Genomic DNA, 23,894 nt, shown 5'->3' on the forward strand with positions numbered 1-23,894 from the left:
CATTCACCGCGTAATAGATACCGAACGACTTGGCCAGCTACCAGTACATTGGGTACGTCCTTTTTTTGCTACTTGATACGTATTTATCGTTATCATATGGGACAAATGTCAAAAGCGTTTCCATTAATAGGTCCACCGCTTCGCAACACACAAAGTCAGTCCGCTTAAATACATTACTCCAGACAAACTTGAGTGTAATCACTATGCCAGGTTTTCAAGATCTATACGCGTTTTGCCTCCCATATTTCCATATATTGCTGGATTGGGTGTACCGGGTTGTGTTTCGGACCAGACTGAGTCCTCTCACGGAGGAAAGTCTGTGGAGAAAATTCACCGTCGAGGAGCGAAGGGTTATCCTGTCAGAAGACCTCACTCGTCGCTGGTGGTACGAAGGATTTTGTATTCTTTTGAAGTGTTACCGCGAAGATGAGACGTTATCTGTGGCAGGGAGGAAGGTTGTTGAAACAAGATGGACCGAAGTTCTTCAAAACAGACTGGCCATATCCAGACGTCTGGTGTCTGTTGACATATCAGTGGTCTGTATTAAACAGAATTCATTTGAAGTCCTGTTTTACGAATGTTTTCCCCTTTAGAACAATATTAGAAAAGTCACAGCGAAATATTACCAAATGAATGCACAGTGAGCATCAGAATGTTAAAGGTTGCGTGTTTAATAGCGTGTGTGTCTTCTGCTTACTGCACTTACTGGAGACAGCTCAGCATGCTTTCCACAACAGTTACAGGTCTGTTTTGAGGGATAATGTCCTTTTCTTCCTGAAGAGCTTCTAGTAGGCGGTTTTCATCCAGAATATGAGGGGGTAGATTCAGTGCATAGTCACGATGAAGCTGGTGGTCACCCCAGAAGGCAGAGGTTCTCCATTCCTACACATGGTCACCATTCTTTCTTTATGCTGACCTTCATGTCCAGTTAGTAAAAAAAAACGCGCTTAACACATTGACATCCTATTGTAAATGTATTACAGTGAATATCATGGTGATATCACGAACACTTACGATGTCATGAATGAAAATAATCAAACACAAGCCGAAAATCTTTCATACCATTAGCTTACTTTCAAGCTCACTTAAAATTCCATTTGCATATTAACAAACTAGTAAATTTGGGCATTCTGGTGATAAGTAGGCCTACACTCCACGTCATTCACTGACCTTCAAATCTCTAACCTAATAAATGACTTTTAAAAAGAGAAAAGCAGCGGGGTGACCAGGCAGAGCCTTGTGTGGTACCTACACTTCACTCAAAGCAATCGGTCAGACCAGCAGGGGTGTGTTTTTAGGGTAAAATGTATCCTAACGCTTTTTATGTTTTCTCCGTGTATGCCATAATTAGTTAGCCAATGCCACAGTTATGCATGCACTATCTTATCGAAGGCTTTCGAGAAATCTGCGTACTCGTATAAAAGGTATAATACCCCACCTCCTTTAGAGAGAGATTTTTCCTTAATAGCATTTTCTGTAAATACTGGTCAAAGGTTGACCGTCGTGTCCTAAATCCACAAACTTCGCTAAAACAAATACAAAAGCAACACTGACTTGCACGTAATTTTACTTTATTCTTGGACAGCTTAAAAAACGATTGCTTGTAATTTTGGTAAGTATTCTGCTACACGCAGTCAATAGGGATTTTTATCAATATTTATCTTTCTGTGATATTTGCTTTTGAATGGGACAAAGTACCGCCTCCATCCATCTCTCAACGCATATATAACCCTAGACTAGGAGCTCATTCCCATATATTTTAGATCGATCTATCCCTGTGGGGAATCTCACTTGATAACTGTCAACTTAGCCGGCTTAAGCGTCTGTTCCGCCTACTATAAACTGTAAGGGGGTAATTAACTATGGTGCGCGCTCGGCTGACTGCAATTAAGCGTGAACCCCAGGGAGTTAGGTCGATCTAAATCTAAATCTCTGAATCGATCTAACTCTCTGGGAATGCACCCTTAGTGTAGAGTATTACCAGAAGTCACTACCTATTATGATGCCATATCACATTCTGCTGTTCAACAGTATCCTAGGGTGTATTCCCAGAGATTTAGATCGATCCAGAGATTTAGATTTAGATCGACCTAACTCCCTGGGGGTTCACGTTAAATTGCAGTCAGCCGAGCGCGCACCATAGTTAATTACCCCCTTACAGCTTTTAGTAGGCGGGACAGACGCTTTTAAGTCGGTTAAGCTGACAGTATATCTAGTGAGACTCCCCACAGGGATAGATCGATCTAAAATCTATGGGAATGGGGTCTAATATTGTCAGCCCCAGAAACTTTTTTTCAATCTTTTTACTACATTGGTTATTTCTACCGTTTTATTTTGGTGCCACATGTACGTAATTGTGTATAAACCCGGTGACATTCGTTGGTATCTTTAAAATATTATGGACATTTTTTTCTCCATGGAAATCACCGTGAAACATCAGATTCAAAAGGGATTCATGTTCATGTCTTTTATTTTAGTAAATGACTTCAAATATACATATCTTCACTTGTGAATATTCTGTACATCAAGTCACGATATATGTAAATCTAATCCTTCATCAATTCAGACGCCCTGGCTTTCAACCCCCCACCCCCCACCCCCCACCCACCAGCAACGTTATGGTATATGTGATATCAGAGTTGTTTGACGAAGGCTCGAAATGTCATGAATCATAATTTAAAAGGCAGAAAACATGTTTATTTCACAGGAGCCAAAGCAAATAATATTTTAACGTCATCATTAATCGTTGCAGTGTCAGATCAAGAAACCGATATTCATCATTGGACCGGCTCGCTCTGGGACGACCTTCCTTCTGAATCTACTATACGAGGATCCTGGTAACACTTCACCCAGATATTACGAGACGATGCACCCTGTGGAGGAGGTGACGGTAGAGGGGAAAGAACGAAGACTTATGACCGAACAACGAGCATTGGGTATTCTCATTTTCTGTTTTTAATCCAAAAAATGGCTACATAATAAAATAAAGGTAGAGCGCTTTAGCTACTCGTACGTTGCCATCCCATTGTAAAATTTAAAGAGATAATTGGCGATTGTATTGTTTTTTTTTTTTCTATCTGTAGTTCTTTAGGCTTAACGTCTAACAATTTTTAAAGATTTCGATTTTTAGGAGGAATATTTAACAAAATGTCCAATTTAAATCTTTGAATGGGGCTTGTGTCTTTTCTTTTTATCTGCTACTGTGTTTAATAATAAGGTGATTACATGTACTCAGTGTGATCACTTACAATATCCGCCTTTTCCACAAATAAAAATGCCTATTGAACCGTACTAAAATGTTAGATTTATATCAAATTCTCTTGTTTTATACATAGCCGCGGTGTACAAGGAGATGCCGGAAATGAAAGCTCAGCATTATATACACGCTGACAGAGCGTACGAGTGCTACCATCTAATGGACCAAATGGGGCTGTTTAAGAACTTCCGGTTACTCACAGGAAACTTCCAGGAATACGAGGCATGGCAAATAACGCTGACCAAGGATCAAATGGTGGAAGTTTACCGATTCCATAAATTGCAAATGCAACTCATCCTTTTGGGAAGAAGCAAAGGTGTGTGCGTGTGTGTGTGTGTGTGTGTGTGTGTGTGAGTGTGTGTGTGTGCGTGTGTGTGTGTGTATTTGTGTGAGTGTAGCCATGTGAGTGCGCAGTGGCGGATTTCGGAGGTGGGGTCAGGGGGGCTGTTTTCCCTCGATTTCTGAAAAAAATTACCTCTTGAAATTTGAATTTTGACTAGCTGAATCATAGTTCTAAACCGTACCAAATGGCACCGTTCGCCCTCTATATACCAAGAGTAGTATAAGTAAGTCGTTTTCGACCTGCATTTTGGAACGGGGCTATATACTTTCAATGTAATTTTTTTTAGTGAACCTTGAACCTTTTACGGGGCAGTATAATTTTAATGTAATTTCTTAGTGACCCCTGAAGCAGAAATGAGGCAAGCGAATTTTAATGACGATCATTTTAGTGTGAATGAGGGACGAGCAAATTCTAATAATGATTCAATAAAACCTAGTAGGAGTTTTTTTTTAAGAATAAATATAATTGTATAGCGAGCTAAGAAGCGTAAGGAAGGAGGTATTTCTTATGTAATTGTATAGCGAGCAAAGAAACGTAAAGGAGGGGTTTGTATGGTTATTTTTAGCTATATTTAATTTCAGGAGTTATTGGAAAAAGTTTTTGATTATTTATTTATTGAAAAGGCAATTTGGAACCCTTTTTTTCTAGAAATGCGCAGAAGAATGCGTTTGGTGCGCCCTCACCCGTCTCGTGTTTGTGAATATACAGCTGAATGCGCTAAGGCTTGCGTGAGCTAGAAACCTCTTGAAAATACAATGCATCTAAGCGGTCTGGGCCAACCATGCAGAAAATTGATTTTGTCATTTCTGATGTCTCCTAGCTGACCCGTGATATGCTTACAAAGGAAAGTTCTAGAATATTTTCGGGAATCATTGCAATAATTAAGACACAGAGGGAGTTTTAGAATATACTGGAACTTTGAAAAGTTTTTTTTTTTAATATAAAAATCATAGACACCTAGGTTTCTGCACCTCACATACCGGCAATATATCAAAAGTATTATTGTATGCGCAGTGAACCTATGCAGTCTGCGCCAGCCATGCGGTAAATTGATTTTGCTATCACTGATGTCTCTGAGCTGACCTGTGATATGTTCGCAAAGAAAAGTTCTAGAATATTTTGGGAAATATTGCAATAAGACACAGAGGGAGTTTTAGAATATACTGGAACTGTGAAAAGTTTTTTTTTTTTTTTTGAAATATTAAAATCATAGACGCCTAGGTACATGCACTTCACATACTGGTAACATATGAATATTATTTATTGTATGCGCAGTGCACCCAAGCAGTCTGCGCCAGCCATGCAATAAATTGATTTCATATGCTAGTACTGGCTATATATGAATAGTATTTGTTATACTACACACGTGCATCAGACCTAAGCGGCCTGTGCCAGCCATGCAATAAATTGATTTCATATACCTGGACTGAGAATATATCAATAGCATTTAATGTACAGGGTGTATTAGGTACTGCTTAACTCGTGTTAATACATCGTTCAAAAATTTGATCTGTAAAGACCCATTCTGCTCTGCGCTATGCATGTGTTTTTCTCTGCACAAGCACTCTTATGAATTCTCATAAAAATATATATATATTTCGCATTTTAGAATTGTAAAATCTTATGAATTATGAAAATTGAAATCGTTACGAATATAAAACTCGAAATACGAATTCATACAATAAGTGAATTTTGGTATTTTGCATTTTTACAAAACGCAAATTTTGAATTGCACAATTTATTATTTCTTACGAATCTTATTTATTTTTCAAACGAAGTACTGTACCTCACAAAGCTTTTGATCACTACCGTGACCTTAGCCATTCGTTGTGAACATCATCTCACATAAATCATTTTACTATGACCTATAAGTTTAATTTAGTTGTAGTATAATAGAAAATAAAATCAAACATGTAGAATTCATAACAGAAAATATAATATGTGTAATGTTGGTAATTGATATTTATATGAATAAAGAATGCGGAGACCTTTGTAGACTGACACGAAGAACGAAAAATGTACTGTGCTTTCTACTTCGCGTAGCAACTAAAGTGGAAGATCGTCACATGCTTCTATACACCACAATGGTGACACTTTGAATGGTACTGGTTGTATATGTTTGCTGACCAGCTTTCTGCATTATTCGAGTAAAATGGGGACATGCCTGGACAACATTCACAATTTAAACAAAAAAATTTTCATATACATTTAAAGGTTCTTTCAAAGACTTTCTCTATGGCAATTTTTCCTTTATCCGTCAAAGCACGAGTGCCAACCCCGGCGAAATCATGTGTGAGTTCTGGCACACCTGGATATAATTTAAACATTCTTCGTACATCATCATACTTGTACCATTGACATGATCCTTCCTCTCTCACAGTCCCCTCATTTTTAAAAGAATCAAAAACATAGACGAGTTTATTACTGTCCACTGCCAGTTGCACGGCCCATCCTGTTCCCCCATCCACCATTTTGTTCCCGACAATTTTTCCCACAGCAAAAACAGCATTGGAATTTTTCACCTGATACCAGTTACGTTGAAGTAAACGGTCAACAAAAGATTTGCCCGTGGGAAATCGTCTGCGTAGTGAAACATTGGCTTTTAACAAGTGCACATTAGAATCATTTAGTTCATTTTTATTCAGAACTTTTCTAATACATGTCACTCCCGTTGGCCCCACCAGAATGGTTGACATACAAAGCTGGTGTGTTGACAGTTTGCTGTTGATTGAATATACTTTGAGTCAAATTTTAACTGTCGTCTGGAGATGACCCCCGTTCTTCTGCAGCTCTAAGCAGTTCTTTGTATTCGACATCCTGAGAATGAAATGAACTAGACATCTTCCTGTTTTTGCAGTGTGAATAAAAATGTTAACACAGCCTGGAATATGTGATGATAATCGGTTATTGCCTGGAAAAATGAATGGCCGTATGAAATGTTTAGCTGGAATGAAATTTCCAACGTAGACACAGAGCAATATTGTATTTACCTAGGGGAAATTATTTCCTTTAGCACGGCTGTCAGTGTGCAGAGTATTTACTGAACGAGATAGACTTGGGATCAGCGAGACCTCCTTTGTTGTAAAGTCTCCTTATATTTTAGCGACTATAAACACTGTCAGCAACAGTAGACTTGAATAGATGTGGTTCTGCTCGACGTGTAACATTGGAATATAAAATGCATATGCACAATAGTTTGTTGCCTGACAGGTGAAGTCAACCACGATGTCCAGCGCAGTCACAATGCGCTTAGTGAGAACCAAACACAGTGAGACTTAATGCCTCAACGGCGTCGAACGCAGTAACATCACATTGCAGTCTACGCTCGTCTAAAAAGACCCTTCGTATTCAAACACACATAATATAAGATATTCTGTTGAGTCACGAATCTGGAATATTCCTATTATTTTCCGAATTTCAATAGAACATTCCATAACATAATACTCAGAAAAGAGATCTGGGACATTCCTATTATCTTTTTAGCCGGTTTTAACTGGTTTTCGGATATTGTATAACCGCTTCTTAATCAACATTTCGATAGACACGTTTTATTATACAATTAAAAAAAACATTCCATAGCATAATACTAAGAAAAAAGATCTGGAATATTCCTATTATCTTCGGAATTTCAATAGAAAATTCCATAACATAATACTAATACTCGAATATTCCTATTATTTTCCGAATTTCAATAGAACATTCCATAAAATAATACTAAGAAAAGAGTTGAGGCACGGATCTGGGACATTCCTATTATCTTTACAGCCGGTTTTAACCGTTATTTTATTTTATTATTATTATTTTTTTTTGAAAAAAGAAAATGTTGAGTAATTAATTTACACTGCGTATACATATCCCGTAATTCAAAGGACACGGGCAGGCAAAATGGATCACTCAAAATTAGTGACAGTGAATTGGTCGCACATTTAGAACAGGTCAAAACCGAAAGCGACGTCCACCACTTACAAACTTTTGAAAAACAAGATTTTATTTTGCCAAAGATGGCCACTGTCTTATCGTTTAGTCACGGATATTGTTTATTTTTTCTTTATTCAAAGGCCAAGTTTGAAATGATTTATTACATAATTATTTGAAGGAAAATTTCAAAGTCATCATGTTTTGCTGAAAGAATTACAGAGCCATTTTTTTTTTTTTTTTTTTGCCAAAGATGGCCATTGTATTATGGTTGCTATAATTCACTTCAAACATCAGTCCCCACTGTACCAGTGTTATGTACTATGCTTGAAACAACCTGTAGGTAATTCTAATGATGACATTTCTGAGTTACGAGGTCTAAGGAATCTATTGCTCACTACTGTTTTTATCGTGTACGCTACTACGACCAGTCCTAGGCTGATCAAAGCTCCTACGGTGCCAGTTAAACCTTCTGAAAAAATTAAAAACAAAAAAGTACGCAAATTAAGCAGTGTCATTTGTGGCTCAGCCACCGAATCATGTATGATTTAATTTATGTCAAAGTCTCTAGGTTCCACATAAGTAATTGTACTGCGTGTATTATATATATCTGATTAGTGTGATCTACTCTTGAATTAAGTTTTACTAATCTTCACAACAAACAGTAAAGCACGCACTCGTCTCCACTGCACCATATTATGTACTGGTACTATGCGTAAAATGTCCTTGAAGTCTGCTTATGTAGGGAATTCTAATGATGACAGTTCTAAGTTACCAGGTCTAAGGGATCTATTGCTCATTATTGCTCGTTTTTATCTTGTACGCTGCCACAACTAGTCCTAGGCTGATCAAGCTCCTACGGTGATAGCTAAACCATCTGATAAAAATAGTAAAAATCAAAACATTGTATGCAAATTAAACAATGTCATTCATGGCTCACATAAGTATTTGTACCGCTTGTATTATATATCTGATAAGTGTAAAACACGCACATTGTAGGAAACCTCTGAGTCACGAAGCTGGAATATTCTTAAGACATAATATCTATTTTACTTATCTGGGATATTCTCTCTTTGTCAGTAGGAAAACGCAGAGTCACGGATCTGTAACATGTAGAATAATTTGGAATTATGAAAAAAATCTCCGTCTTTGCATAGAAATAATCAGACACGTCTGGGTATCATATGTTTGTCAAGCGGATTTGCAAATGTACAGAATAAATTAGTGTCTGGTACACACGCGTCTGTCAGGCGAATTTGCACATGTCAAAAGTATTTAGTGTTGAGGTGAAATGAATATTGTATTTGAACGGACAAAGCAGTCAGCTGGTATACTGCTGTTTAGCAATAATGAATGGCAAAATCTGTTTATTGACAAGGTAGAACACGGACATTTTACAATGTCATTACATCTTAGTGACACTCACACAATGCATTATTTTTACTAACCATTTGGTCGTTCTTTTGTATCAATAAATCAGTTTATGGTTATTTATTTCAATATTTGTATGTTTAATAAGAACATACTTATAAACTGTGCAATTCAGTCATTGTCAACTGCACCATAGGTTGAGTTTTATGGACAGCAACTACGCGCCACAATATACTTTACAACAACAATATTTTTCTGCAAAAGGAATTTTATTCTGCTCACACGTAATACAACGAGTTGGATATGCGACCACAGTGTCCCCTGCTCTGTCTACCCTCAGTCGCTCCTTTGAATGGCTCTGTTAGACCTACACGTCTACTTTCCTGACTATGAATGCGGCAAAACGCTACATTTTCATAATAACGAAATTAGGGTGACAGGTGGTTCATATCTCACGCCATGGTTAGATGTTTTGATCAACATTTACTTCATTATTAGAAACACTGATTCTCGACCTTCGACTTATAATTGTGATTTTCCCTGTTCTTTGATTATCCGTATGCATTCTACAAAAAAGTGAATTTTGAATTGTAAATCTTATAAATTATGAAAACTGAAATGTTTAGAAAAATAAAGTTTAAAATACGAGTTCATACAAAAAAGTGAATTTTGGCATTTTGCATTTTTACAAAACGCGAATTTTGAATTGCACAATTTATTAATACTAACGAACCTTATTTATTTTTCAAATGAAGTACTGTTCCTCACAAAGCTTTTAATCACTACCGGGACCTTCCTTATTTGCATCATCTCACATAAATCCTTTTACTAATGACCGATAAGTTTAATTAAGTTGCAGTAGAATAGAAAACAAAATCAAAGTAGATGCAGAACTCGTAACAGAAAATATAATATTTGTAATATTGATAATTGATATTTATATGAGTAAAGAATGCAGAGACCTTTGTAAAATAGACTGACACGAAGAACGAAAATGTATTGTGGTTTCTACTTTTCGTAGCAACTAAGGTGGAAGATTACACTATCGCCACCAGCTTCTATACACCACAATGGTGACACTTTGAATAGCACTGAATGGACGGTTGTATTTGTTTGCTGACCAGCTTTTTGCGTTATTTGAGAAAAAAAGGGGGGGGGGCATGCCTGGACATGTCATGACTCCTCTTTCTTCAATCTTCCTCGTCAGGGGGACCCCCCAAAACTATGAAACGGAAAGGGACGGTAAAGGGGAAATGGGTCTTCCTCGTCAGGGGGACCCATTTCCCCTTTATGCCCCCCCCCCCCTTTTTTTTCTCAAATAACGCAAAAAGCTGGTCAGCAAACAAATACAACCGTCCATTCAGTGCTATTCAAAGTGTCACCATTGTGGTGTATAGAAGCTGGTGGCGATAGTGTAATCTTCCACCTTAGTTGCTACGAAAAGTAGAAACCACAATACATTTTCGTTCTTCGTGTCAGTCTATTTTACAAAGGTCTCTGCATTCTTTACTCATATAAATATCAATTATCAATATTACAAATATTATATTTTCTGTTACGAGTTCTGCATCTACTTTGATTTTGTTTTCTATTCTACTGCAACTTAATTAAACTTATCGGTCATTAGTAAAAGGATTTATGTGAGATGATGCAAATAAGGAAGGTCCCGGTAGTGATTAAAAGCTTTGTGAGGAACAGTACTTCATTTGAAAAATAAATAAGGTTCGTTAGTATTAATAAATTGTGCAATTCAAAATTCGCGTTTTGTAAAAATGCAAAATGCCAAAATTCACTTTTTTGTATGAACTCGTATTTTAAACTTTATTTTTCTAAACATTTCAGTTTTCATAATTTATAAGATTTACAATTCAAAATTCACTTTTTTGTAGAATGCATACGGATAATCAAAGAACAGGGAAAATCACAATTATAAGTCGAAGGTCGAGAATCAGTGTTTCTAATAATGAAGTAAATGTTGATCAAAACATCTAACCATGGCGTGAGATATGAACCACCTGTCACCCTAATTTCGTTATTATGAAAATGTAGCGTTTTGCCGCATTCATAGTCAGGAAAGTAGACGTGTAGGTCTAACAGAGCCATTCAAAGGAGCGACTGAGGGTAGACAGAGCAGGGGACACTGTGGTCGCATATCCAACTCGTTGTATTACGTGTGAGCAGAATAAAATTCCTTTTGCAGAAAAATATTGTTGTTGTAAAGTATATTGTGGCGCGTAGTTGCTGTCCATAAAACTCAACCTATGGTGCAGTTGACAATGACTGAATTGCACAGTTTATAAGTATGTTCTTATTAAACATACAAATATTGAAATAAATAACCATAAACTGATTTATTGATACAAAAGAACGACCAAATGGTTAGTAAAAATAATGCATTGTGTGAGTGTCACTAAGATGTAATGACATTGTAAAATGTCCGTGTTCTACCTTGTCAATAAACAGATTTTGCCATTCATTATTGCTAAACAGCAGTATACCAGCTGACTGCTTTGTCCGTTCAAATACAATATTCATTTCACCTCAACACTAAATACTTTTGACATGTGCAAATTCGCCTGACAGACGCGTGTGTACCAGACACTAATTTATTCTGTACATTTGCAAATCCGCTTGACAAACATATGATACCCAGACGTGTCTGATTATTTCTATGCAAAGACGGAGATTTTTTTCATAATTCCAAATTATTCTACATGTTACAGATCCGTGACTCTGCGTTTTCCTACTGACAAAGAGAGAATATCCCAGATAAGTAAAATAGATATTATGTCTTAAGAATATTCCAGCTTCGTGACTCAGAGGTTTCCTACAATGTGCGTGTTTTACACTTATCAGATATATAATACAAGCGGTACAAATACTTATGTGAGCCATGAATGACATTGTTTAATTTGCATACAATGTTTTGATTTTTACTATTTTTATCAGATGGTTTAGCTATCACCGTAGGAGCTTGATCAGCCTAGGACTAGTTGTGGCAGCGTACAAGATAAAAACGAGCAATAATGAGCAATAGATCCCTTAGACCTGGTAACTTAGAACTGTCATCATTAGAATTCCCTACATAAGCAGACTTCAAGGACATTTTACGCATAGTACCAGTACATAATATGGTGCAGTGGAGACGAGTGCGTGCTTTACTGTTTGTTGTGAAGATTAGTAAAACTTAATTCAAGAGTAGATCACACTAATCAGATATATATAATACACGCAGTACAATTACTTATGTGGAACCTAGAGACTTTGACATAAATTAAATCATACATGATTCGGTGGCTGAGCCACAAATGACACTGCTTAATTTGCGTACTTTTTTGTTTTTAATTTTTTCAGAAGGTTTAACTGGCACCGTAGGAGCTTTGATCAGCCTAGGACTGGTCGTAGTAGCGTACACGATAAAAACAGTAGTGAGCAATAGATTCCTTAGACCTCGTAACTCAGAAATGTCATCATTAGAATTACCTACAGGTTGTTTCAAGCATAGTACATAACACTGGTACAGTGGGGACTGATGTTTGAAGTGAATTATAGCAACCATAATACAATGGCCATCTTTGGCAAAAAAAAAAAAAAAAAAATGGCTCTGTAATTCTTTCAGCAAAACATGATGACTTTGAAATTTTCCTTCAAATAATTATGTAATAAATCATTTCAAACTTGGCCTTTGAATAAAGAAAAAATAAACAATATCCGTGACTAAACGATAAGACAGTGGCCATCTTTGGCAAAATAAAATCTTGTTTTTCAAAAGTTTGTAAGTGGTGGACGTCGCTTTCGGTTTTGACCTGTTCTAAATGTGCGACCAATTCACTGTCACTAATTTTGAGTGATCCATTTTGCCTGCCCGTGTCCTTTGAATTACGGGATATGTATACGCAGTGTAAATTAATTACTCAACATTTTCTTTTTTCAAAAAAAAATAATAATAATAAAATAAAATAACGGTTAAAACCGGCTGTAAAGATAATAGGAATGTCCCAGATCCGTGCCTCAACTCTTTTCTTAGTATTATTTTATGGAATGTTCTATTGAAATTCGGAAAATAATAGGAATATTCGAGTATTAGTATTATGTTATGGAATTTTCTATTGAAATTCCGAAGATAATAGGAATATTCCAGATCTTTTTTCTTAGTATTATGCTATGGAATGTTTTTTTTAATTGTATAATAAAACGTGTCTATCGAAATGTTGATTAAGAAGCGGTTATACAATATCCGAAAACCAGTTAAAACCGGCTAAAAAGATAATAGGAATGTCCCAGATCTCTTTTCTGAGTATTATGTTATGGAATGTTCTATTGAAATTCGGAAAATAATAGGAATATTCCAGATTCGTGACTCAACAGAATATCTTATATTATGTGTGTTTGAATACGAAGGGTCTTTTTAGACGAGCGTAGACTGCAATGTGATGTTACTGCGTTCGACGCCGTTGAGGCATTAAGTCTCACTGTGTTTGGTTCTCACTAAGCGCATTGTGACTGCGCTGGACATCGTGGTTGACTTCACCTGTCAGGCAACAAACTATTGTGCATATGCATTTTATATTCCAATGTTACACGTCGAGCAGAACCACATCTATTCAAGTCTACTGTTGCTGACAGTGTTTATAGTCGCTAAAATATAAGGAGACTTTACAACAAAGGAGGTCTCGCTGATCCCAAGTCTATCTCGTTCAGTAAATACTCTGCACACTGACAGCCGTGCTAAAGGAAATAATTTCCCCTAGGTAAATACAATATTGCTCTGTGTCTACGTTGGAAATTTCATTCCAGCTAAACATTTCATACGGCCATTCATTTTTCCAGGCAATAACCGATTATCATCACATATTCCAGGCTGTGTTAACATTTTTATTCACACTGCAAAAACAGGAAGATGTCTAGTTCATTTCATTCTCAGGATGTCGAATACAAAGAACTGCTTAGAGCTGCAGAAGAACGGGGGTCATCTCCAGACGACAGTTAAAATTTGACTCAAAGTATATTCAATCAACAGCAAACTGTCAACACACCAGCTTTGTATGTCAACCATTCTGGTGGGGCCAACGGGAGTGACATGTATTAGAAAAGTTCTGAATAAAAATGAACTAAATGATTCTAATGTGCACTTGTTAAAAGCCAATGTTTCACTACGCAGACGATTTCCCACGGGCAAATCTTTTGTTGACCGTTTACTTCAACGTAACTGGTATCAGGTGAAAAATTCCAATGCTGTTTTTGCTGTGGGAAAAATTGTCGGGAACAAAATGGTGGATGGGGGAACAGGATGGGCCGTGCAACTGGCAGTGGACAGTAATAAACTCGTCTATGTTTTTGATTCTTTTAAAAATGAGGGGACTGTGAGAGAGGAAGGATCATGTCAATGGTACAAGTATGATGATGTACGAAGAATGTTTAAATTATATCCAGGTGTGCCAGAACTCACACATGATTTCGCCGGGGTTGGCACTCGTGCTTTGACGGATAAAGGAAAAATTGCCATAGAGAAAGTCTTTGAAAGAACCTTTAAATGTATATGAAAATTTTTTTGTTTAAATTGTGAATGTTGTCCAGGCATGTCCCCATTTTACTCGAATAATGCAGAAAGCTGGTCAGCAAACATATACAACCAGTACCATTCAAAGTGTCACCATTGTGGTGTATAGAAGCATGTGACGATCTTCCACTTTAGTTGCTACGCGAAGTAGAAAGCACAGTACATTTTTCGTTCTTCGTGTCAGTCTACAAAGGTCTCCGCATTCTTTATTCATATAAATATCAATTACCAACATTACACATATTATATTTTCTGTTATGAATTCTACATGTTTGATTTTATTTTCTATTATACTACAACTAAATTAAACTTATAGGTCATAGTAAAATGATTTATGTGAGATGATGTTCACAACGAATGGCTAAGGTCACGGTAGTGATCAAAAGCTTTGTGAGGTACAGTACTTCGTTTGAAAAATAAATAAGATTCGTAAGAAATAATAAATTGTGCAATTCAAAATTTGCGTTTTGTAAAAATGCAAAATACCAAAATTCACTTATTGTATGAATTCGTATTTCGAGTTTTATATTCGTAACGATTTCAATTTTCATAATTCATAAGATTTTACAATTCTAAAATGCGAAATATATATATATTTTTATGAGAATTCATAAGAGTGCTTGTGCAGAGAAAAACACATGCATAGCGCAGAGCAGAATGGGTCTTTACAGATCAAATTTTTGAACGATGTATTAACACGAGTTAAGCAGTACCTAATACACCCTGTACATTAAATGCTATTGATATATTCTCAGTCCAGGTATATGAAATCAATTTATTGCATGGCTGGCACAGGCCGCTTAGGTCTGATGCACGTGTGTAGTATAACAAATACTATTCATATATAGCCAGTACTAGCATATGAAATCAATTTATTGCATGGCTGGCGCAGACTGCTTGGGTGCACTGCGCATACAATAAATAATATTCATATGTTACCAGTATGTGAAGTGCATGTACCTAGGCGTCTATGATTTTAATATTTCAAAAAAAAAAAAAAAACTTTTCACAGTTCCAGTATATTCTAAAACTCCCTCTGTGTCTTATTGCAATATTTCCCAAAATATTCTAGAACTTTTCTTTGCGAACATATCACAGGTCAGCTCAGAGACATCAGTGATAGCAAAATCAATTTACCGCATGGCTGGCGCAGACTGCATAGGTTCACTGCGCATACAATAATACTTTTGATATATTGCCGGTATGTGAGGTGCAGAAACCTAGGTGTCTATGATTTTTATATTAAAAAAAAAACTTTTCAAAGTTCCAGTATATTCTAAAACTCCCTCTGTGTCTTAATTATTGCAATGATTCCCGAAAATATTCTAGAACTTTCCTTTGTAAGCATATCACGGGTCAGCTAGGAGACATCAGAAATGACAAAATCAATTTTCTGCATGGTTGGCCCAGACCGCTTAGATGCATTGTATTTTCAAGAGGTTTCTAGCTCACGCAAGCCTTAGCGCATTCAGCTGTATATTCACAAACACGAGACGGGTGAGGGCGCACCAAACGCATTCTTCTGCGCATTTCTAGAAAAAAAGGGTTCCAAATTGCCTTTTCAATAAATAAATAATCAAAAACTTTTTCCAATAACTCCTGAAATTAAATATAGCTAAAAATAACCATACAAACCCCTCCTTTACGTTTCTTTGCTCGCTATACAATTACATAAGAAATACCTCCTTCCTTACGCTTCTTAGCTCGCTATACAATTATATTTATTCTTAAAAAAAAACTCCTACTAGGTTTTATTGAATCATTATTAGAATTTGCTCGTCCCTCATTCACACTAAAATGATCGTCATTAAAATTCGCTTGCCTCATTTCTGCTTCAGGGGTCACTAAGAAATTACATTAAAATTATACTGCCCCGTAAAAGGTTCAAGGTTCACTAAAAAAAATTACATTGAAAGTATATAGCCCCGTTCCAAAATGCAGGTCGAAAACGACTTACTTATACTACTACCAAGTTTTTTCATGGCCCTTCTGCGGCCCCGAATCCCAAACCACTGGGGGGTCAGCTATGTATCCCCGGATCCCCTTCAAATTATCCTGGATCCGCCCCTTGTGCGTGTGTCCTATTTGTCATAACGTTTTCTTTTTACTTCAAGTTGAAAGTCATATAATCGTAAATGTAAGACTTTTTTATATTTTATTTTCTGTAATAACTAAAATGAAGGTTTGTCAATAAAAGGCATATTGAATTATTCTACTCTGTTTGTGTAAACCTCTGAACTCCGGTGTTAGTTCTAATACAGTCGTATTTTATTAATGATATAATGGTAAACAAAATAACATTATTAAACCAATCATGTTAATGATGGAGCAAGTCGTTAATAAAAAAACACACTGTTTGAGTATTTGTTATTTCAGATTCATTTGAAAATAACCAACAGCTCGTTTTCAAGGAGTCCACTCATGCTATGAACCTGGAGGCAATACTGACGGTTTACCCAGACGCTCTCTTCATCAATACTTACCGTGATCCCTGCGAGGCAACGGCATCCAATATGTCTCTCTGTGAGGCCTGTATGATAAGTCTAGGGTATGAGCCAAAGGACATAGATTTAGGACTCATTGGCCAAGATAAACTACGATGCCCGCTGGTCAACGGTGGTAATGAGATGGTGAAATTTCGAAAGAGTCACCCAGAAGAAGAACATCGATTTTGCGATGTAGATTACAAAGATATTGTTGGTTCTCCCATGTCTGTAGTGAAGCAAATCTACAAGTTTTTTGGTTTGAGGTTGACATCGGAAGGGGAAGCCAAGATGAGCGCCTATGTCAGAGAACATCCTCAAAACAAATATGGCCGCCATAAATACGATTTGAAGCGCTATAAGATGACAGAGGAGGAAGTGATGGAATATCTTAAAGAATATGTTGGATTTTATAAATCACGACAATAATCCTAGATAGGTCCGTGAAGGATGTTCACAGCTCTAGGTAGACTTTAGTTTTGACTTAATCTGTACAATTAAGTAATATCCAGCTGGCTATATTGCGAATTCGAATTATTGATACCTTTTTTGGGATATATCTCAATGCTTCTTGTATTCAATGGCTTCTTAAAACATATATATATATATATATATATATATATATATATATATATATATATATATATATATATATATATATATATATGCAATTGAACAGTTAAATTGGTAAAAGGGGAATCTTGAGAACATTGAAGATGTGTCATTTTCAACTCCAAAATGACGCGTCCATTTGTCTCCATAGAGTGCACAGGTCATTTACAAAGGTCAAGTTCAATCGCAAAATGCCATGAATAAGTACCAGTATATTTGGTATAAGTCCTTTAATTTGTGAGTATTTTCATCATTTTGGAAAGACAATAAGTAGCTTTGAAGAATATTTACCCAGAAAAACATCATTTAAGATCCTTTTCTAACACTGCTAGCATAGTTTTTAAAATCTGTCTAGTCAAAACAGCATGTAACCGTTGGATACAAATGATCTTCTCAGTCGTCTTAAAGTTGTTTTTTTTTTTTATTTTTACCATAGCCCTATAAGTAAACTTTGTTAATTCTTACGCATATCCTATAGGTATAGATAGGTAAAGAGCAAAAAAACTAAATTTTATTTAATGTGTACTGTGTGGGTCAATTTTTGCATAAACACTCAAAACAATCGTAAAGTCTACTTTTCCTAGATGATCTTTTTTCCAGTTTATGGCGAGGCTGGACAAAAGTTTATCAAGAGATTTGTTAATGACACTACTTTTGAGAAATTCAGCATTTTACACGGTTAGGATGTGCGAGGAGTGACTTCTGCTGCATAAGAAAGACAGATATCGGCATAAGGAGATTATACCTGCTATAAATTACCGTTTTAACCACGCCAAACTTTTTCAAATGAAAAAAAATTGTGTATTGATTTAGTCGTAGGTAGAAATGACCCAGGAAAATGACCAACGTTGCGAGTTTGAAACTAGCCTTCGCCAAATATTACAATAAAAAGGATAAAATAAAGATAATGAAAAAGATTTGAAAATGAATTACTCTTAAATTCAGATGTTATGCATATTTAACACGCATAATAATAGATTTGCAGAGTCACTGCTAGTTATCCAAAGTATCGATTTTGCTTGGCTTTAACCTATTAACCTAAAAGTTTTATTTAAGATGAGTATGATATTTGAGATGTGTAAGTACACATATATACATTTATCGTTATTTTCTGGGTCAAAGGTCAAGATTAGGGTCAAACGTGCTTTCCAGTAATAGGTCAACCACTTCGCAACACACAAAACAGCGTCTTATCAGTCCGCTTAAATACATTACTCCAGACAAACTTGAGTGTAATCACTATGCCAGATTTTCAAGATCTAAACGCTTTTTGCCTCCCATATTTCCATATATTGCTGGATTGGGTGTACCGCATCGTGTTTCGAACCAGACTGAGTCCTCTCACGGAGGAAAGTCTGTGGAGAAAATTCACCATAGACGAGAGAAGAGTTATTCTGTCTGAAGACCTCACTCGTCGATGGTGGTACGAAGGATTTTGTTTAATTTTGAAGTGTTACCGCGAAGACGAAGCGTTATCTGTGGCAGGGAGGAAGGTTGTTGAAACAAGATGTACCGAAGTTCTTCAAAACAGACTCGCCATATCCAGACGTCTGGCGTCTGTTGACGTATCGAAGGTCAGTATTTAACAGAGTTCATTTGAAGTCCTTTTAATCGAATGTTTCCCCTTTAGAACAATATTGACAAAAGAATGCACAGTGAGCATCAAAATTTTAAAGGTTGCGTGTTTAATAGCGTGTGTGTCTACTGCATACTGCACTTACTGGAGGCAGCTCAGCATGCTTTCCACAACAGTTACAGGTCTGTTTTGGGGGATAATGTCCTTTTCTTCCTGAAGAGCTTCTAGTAGGCGGTTTTCATCCAGAATATGAGGGGGTAGATTCAGTGCATAGTCACGATGAAGCTGGTGGTCACCCCAGAAGGCAGAGGTTCTCCATTCATACACATGTTCACCTTTTTTTTTCTTTGTGCTGACCTTCATGCTTGTCCTGTTAGTAAACAACGTCCTTAACACATTAACATCCTATTGTCATACGATGTCATGAATGAAAATAATCAAACACAAGCCGAAAATCTCTCATACCGTTAGCTCTCATTTTAGCTCACTTAAAATGCCATTTGCATATCAACAAAATAGCAAATTTGGGCATTCTGGTGATAAATAGGCCTACAAACCACGTCATTCACTGACCTTTAAATCTCTAACTTAAAGAGAAAAGCAGCGGGGTGACCAGACAAAGCCTTGTGTGGTACCTACACTACACTCAAAGCAATCCGTCAGACCAGCAGGTATGTGTACTTAGGGTAAAATGTATCCTAACGCTTTTTATATTTTCTCCGTGTATGCCATAATTAGTTAGCCAATACCACAGTTATGCATTCACTATCTTATCGAAGGCTTTCGAGAAATCTGCGTATAATAGGTATATATAGTACCCCACCTCCTTTAGAGAGAGATTTTTCCTTAATAGCATTTACTGTAAATATCTGGTCAAAGGTTGACCGTCGTGTCCTAAATCCACAAACTTCGCTAAAACAAATACAAAAGCAACACTGACTTGAATGTCATTTTACTTCATTTTTGAGCAAATTAATAAACGATTGCTTGTAATTTTGGTAAGTATTCTGCTACACGCAATCAATAGGAATTTTTCTCAATATTTATCCTTCTGTGATATTTGCTTTTGAATGGGACAAAGCACCGCCTCCATCCATCTCTCAGGGTATATATACTCCCAGGCTAAGATTCTGTTGAACAGCAGAATGTGAAACATAAAAGGTAGTGAGTCCTGATAATACTCTACACTAATACCGTCAGCCCCAGAAACCTTTTTATTTTTCAATATTTTTACTGCATTGGTTATTTCTACCGTTTCAATTTCGTGCTGCTAATTGTGTATAAACTTGGTGACATAAGTCGATAACTTTTTAATTTTATGGACATTTTTCCTCCGTGAAACGTCATATTCAGAGGGGATTAATGCACGTTTTTTTATTTGAGTAAATGACTTTGAATATACATATCTTCACTGGTGAATATTCTTTACCGCAGGTCACAATATATATCTATCTGTCCCTTCATCAACTCAGACGCCCTAACTTTCAACCCCCACCCATCAACAACTTATTGTATTTGTAATATCAGAGCTGTTTGACGAAGGCTCAATATATGATGAATCAAAATTTAAAAGGCAGAAAACATGTTTATTTCACAGGAGCCAAAGAAAATAATATTTTAACGCCATCATTAATCGTTGCAGTGTCAGATCAAGAAACCCATATTCATCATTGGACCGGCTCGTTCTGGGACGACATTCCTTCTGAATCTACTATACGAGGATCCTGGTAACACTTCACCCAGATTTTACGAGACGATGCACCCCGTGGAGGAGGTGACGGTAGAGGGGAAAGAACGAAGACTTATGACCGAACAACGAGCATTAGGTATTCTCATTTTCTGTTTTAAATCCAAAAAATGGCTACATAATAAAATAAAGGTAGAGCGCTTTAGCTACTCGTACGTTGCCATCCCATTGTAAACTTTAAAGAGATAATTGGCGATTGTATTGTTTTTTTTTCTATCTGTAGTTCTTTAGGCTTAATGTCTAACTATTTTTAAAGATTTCGATTTTTAGGAGGAATACTTAGCAAAATGTCCAAGTTAAATCTTTGAATGGGGCTTGTGTCTTTTCTTTTTATCTGCTTCTGTGTTTGATAATAAGGTGGATACATGTACTTAGTGTGATCATTTACAATATCCGCCTTTTTCCCAAATAAAAAATGCCTTTTCAACCGTACTTAAATGTTAGATTTATATTAAATTCTCTTGTTTTATACATAGCCGCGGTTTACGAGGAGATGCCGGAAATGAAAGCTCAGCATTACATACACGCTGAAAGAGCGTACGAGTGCTACCATCTGATGGACCAAATGGGGCTCTTTAAGAACTTCCGGTTTGTCACAGGGAACTTCCAGGAATACGAGACATGGCAAAAAACGCTGACCAAGGAACAAATGGTTGAAGTTTACCGATTCCATAAATTGCAAGTGCAACTCATCCTTTTGGCAAGAAGCAAAGGTGTGTGCGTGTGTGTGTGTGTGTGTGTGCGTGTGTGCGTGGGCACGGGTTTGTGTTTCATTTGTCGTAGGGTATCCTTTCAACTTCAGAACCTCTACTTAAAGATGATTACTGAAACATATGTCTCGCAAAAAAGACGCTGAACTGTCTTAACTGTGAGAAATGCTTTTGTGTAAATCTTTGACATACAGTCTTAGATCTTGCATGCAAAAGGTTAAACGAAATGTAGCAGCATTAAATTCTGATATCTATCAGGCTTATTATAGAGCCAATTTAATATGTGTATTTCTAGATTCCCTGGAAAATAACCAACAGCTCGTTTTCAAGGAGTCCACGCATGCTATGAACCTGGAGGCAATACTAAAGGTTTACCCGGACGCCCTCTTCATCAATACTTACCGTGACCCCTGCGAGGCAACGGCGTCTGTAAGCTCTTTATGTGAGAACTTAATGATAAGTCTAGGATTTAAACCAAAAGACATAGATTTAGGACTCATTGGCCAAGATATGCTTCGATCCCCGCTGATCAACGGTGGAAATGAGATGGTGAAATTTCGAAAGAGTCGCCCTGAAGAAGAGCATCGATTTTGCGATATTGATTACAAAGATATTGTTGCTTCCCCCATGTCTGTAGTGCGTCAAATCTACAAGTTTTTTGGTTTGAGGTTGACATCGGAAGCGGAAGCCAAGATGAGTGCATACGTCAAGGAACATCCGCAAAACAAATATGGCCGCCATAAGTACGATTTGAAGCGATATAAGCTGACAGAAGAGGAAGTGATGGAACATCTTAAAGATTATGTCGAATTCTATAAATCACGACGTTGAGTGCCAATCGGTCATCGTGGAATATTCTAGTTATTTAGTCTTTGTTTTTCGCGTTAGCTGTACTATAAAGCAATGCGCATTTGCGTGCACTATGTAATAGTTTAGAAAGTTGACACTTTTTGCTTTTTTCGACTATTAAAGCCTTTTTTCATGTTCTTTGAAAACTTTTTTCCTCATACAATTTTATGCTGCTTTTTTTTAATTGGTTGTGTTTGATTGACCTAATTATAATGTTAGGTATTTAATTTTGCATATGGATAAAACAGGGCAACTTGGAAACATTGAAGAGATATCTTGGATATTGTTTGCAGGCCATTTGGGATCATTTATATACGTCAAGGTCTTTTAAATAGGGGTCATTTATATATAGAATATGACAAGGGTAAACTGACGATATTAAGAAATAAGTTTTGAATATCAAATTAGCTCACTTCAGTTTTGTTAAAACGCTACCTCTATGGCTTTGTGGGTTTTAATTTATTCTAAATCATCAATTCATATCTTTTACTGTAATTTACTTCGAGTAAAAAGGACTACCTCCTTCATTTAAATCGCTGCATGAATTGGACCGTCGGTGTGCTTTGATTCGATGTCTTATACCATTTTCAATTTTGATATTTGAATTTTATAAATCTCGACAATAATCCTAGATCGGTTCGTAAAGGATGTCCACAGGTCTAGATAGACTTTATTTTGACTTTATCTGTACAATTAAAAAATGTCCAGTTTTTTAAGTTGGCTTTTTTGCACTTTCGAATTACTGATCCCCTTTTTGGGATTCCCGTTAGAATCTTTGAAATGTTTTCATTATGTATTTTGATATATCACAATGCTTCTTGTATTCAATGGCTAGTTAATATACATATATACATATGAAGATTCAATGAAACCGGTCGGGCAAAATAACTGCTGTTCTTTATTTCTTTTTATCGTGTGTGTGTGTGTGTGTGTGTGTGTGTGTGTGTGTGAGCAATTGAACAGTTAATAATAATAGGTATTTAATTAAACATATTGATAAAAGGGGAGACTTGAGAACATTGAAGATGTGTCATTTTCAACTCCAAAATGACACGTCCATTTGTCTGCATAGAGTGCACAGGTCATTTACAAAGGTTAAGTTCAATCGCAAAATGACATGAATAAATTTTTTTAAACATCATTTCAGCTAACTTAAGTTCCACTTATTAAGGCATTCTAAAAGTAACCTTGTGGTTGCAATTTCCCACAAGAAAGAAATTACATTCGAATCATTGCTCGACCTGTACCCTCACTTTATACAATTTACACTTTGTATTTTGATTTGATTCAATTTAATTATTTAGAAAAATTGATATTGACCTCCGGTAAAATAAAAAAGAAAAAGAAAAGAAAAAGAAGAGAAAGCGAAAGAATGAGCACGTTTCTCATCGGATGTTTAAAATGATATATTTACCGACAGTCACTATAAGTAAGCCAAATAATCAACTATACCTGTCCTTAGCCTAAAAACC

At 36.4% G+C, this 23,894-nt stretch overlaps 2 protein-coding genes across 3 annotated transcripts; both read left to right on the forward strand.

The window, feature by feature from the left end:
• The first annotated feature begins 177 nt into the window (after window positions 1–177).
• LOC106170452 (uncharacterized) lies at window positions 178–23,228 on the forward strand. Of its 2 annotated transcripts, none has more exons than XM_086994577.1 (4): window positions 178–536; window positions 2,753–2,936; window positions 3,336–3,572; window positions 21,869–23,228. In XM_086994577.1, the coding sequence occupies exons 1-4, from the start codon at window positions 204–206 to the stop codon at window positions 22,402–22,404; spliced, it is 1,290 nt and encodes a 429-aa protein (XP_086850703.1). In that variant the 5' UTR covers window positions 178–203; the 3' UTR covers window positions 22,405–23,228. The 2 variants fall into 2 exon arrangements, with proteins under 2 accessions (XP_086850703.1, XP_013405766.2); XM_013550312.2 differs by lacking the exon at window positions 21,869–23,228 and adding an exon at window positions 16,822–17,531.
• LOC106170453 (uncharacterized) lies at window positions 18,743–21,773 on the forward strand. The gene is made up of 4 exons (XM_086994042.1): window positions 18,743–19,114; window positions 20,759–20,942; window positions 21,340–21,515; window positions 21,768–21,773. The coding sequence occupies exons 1-4, from the start codon at window positions 18,782–18,784 to the stop codon at window positions 21,771–21,773; spliced, it is 699 nt and encodes a 232-aa protein (XP_086850168.1). The 5' UTR covers window positions 18,743–18,781.
• Window positions 23,229–23,894: the final 666 nt, after the last annotated feature.

Source organism: Lingula anatina, chromosome 8, assembly GCF_051362555.1.
Source record: "Lingula anatina isolate TDL-2025a chromosome 8, LinAna3.0, whole genome shotgun sequence".
Classification (NCBI taxonomy): Eukaryota; Metazoa; Brachiopoda; class Lingulata; order Lingulida; family Lingulidae; genus Lingula; species Lingula anatina.

Bases quoted from the DNA above. Each gene is read 5' to 3' on its own strand.
- LOC106170452 (XM_086994577.1), top strand. From the start codon at position 204: ATGCCAGGTTTTCAAGATCTATACGCGTTTTGCCTCCCATATTTCCAT. The intron at 537-2,752 runs GTCTGTATTAAA...TAATCGTTGCAG, and splicing joins TGTCTGTTGACATATCAGTG to TGTCAGATCAAGAAACCGAT. The intron at 3,573-21,868 runs GTGTGTGCGTGT...GTGTATTTCTAG, and splicing joins CCTTTTGGGAAGAAGCAAAG to ATTCCCTGGAAAATAACCAA.
- LOC106170453 (XM_086994042.1), top strand. From the start codon at position 18,782: ATGCCAGATTTTCAAGATCTAAACGCTTTTTGCCTCCCATATTTCCAT. The intron at 19,115-20,758 runs GTCAGTATTTAA...TAATCGTTGCAG, and splicing joins CGTCTGTTGACGTATCGAAG to TGTCAGATCAAGAAACCCAT. The intron at 20,943-21,339 runs GTATTCTCATTT...TTTTATACATAG, and splicing joins GACCGAACAACGAGCATTAG to CCGCGGTTTACGAGGAGATG.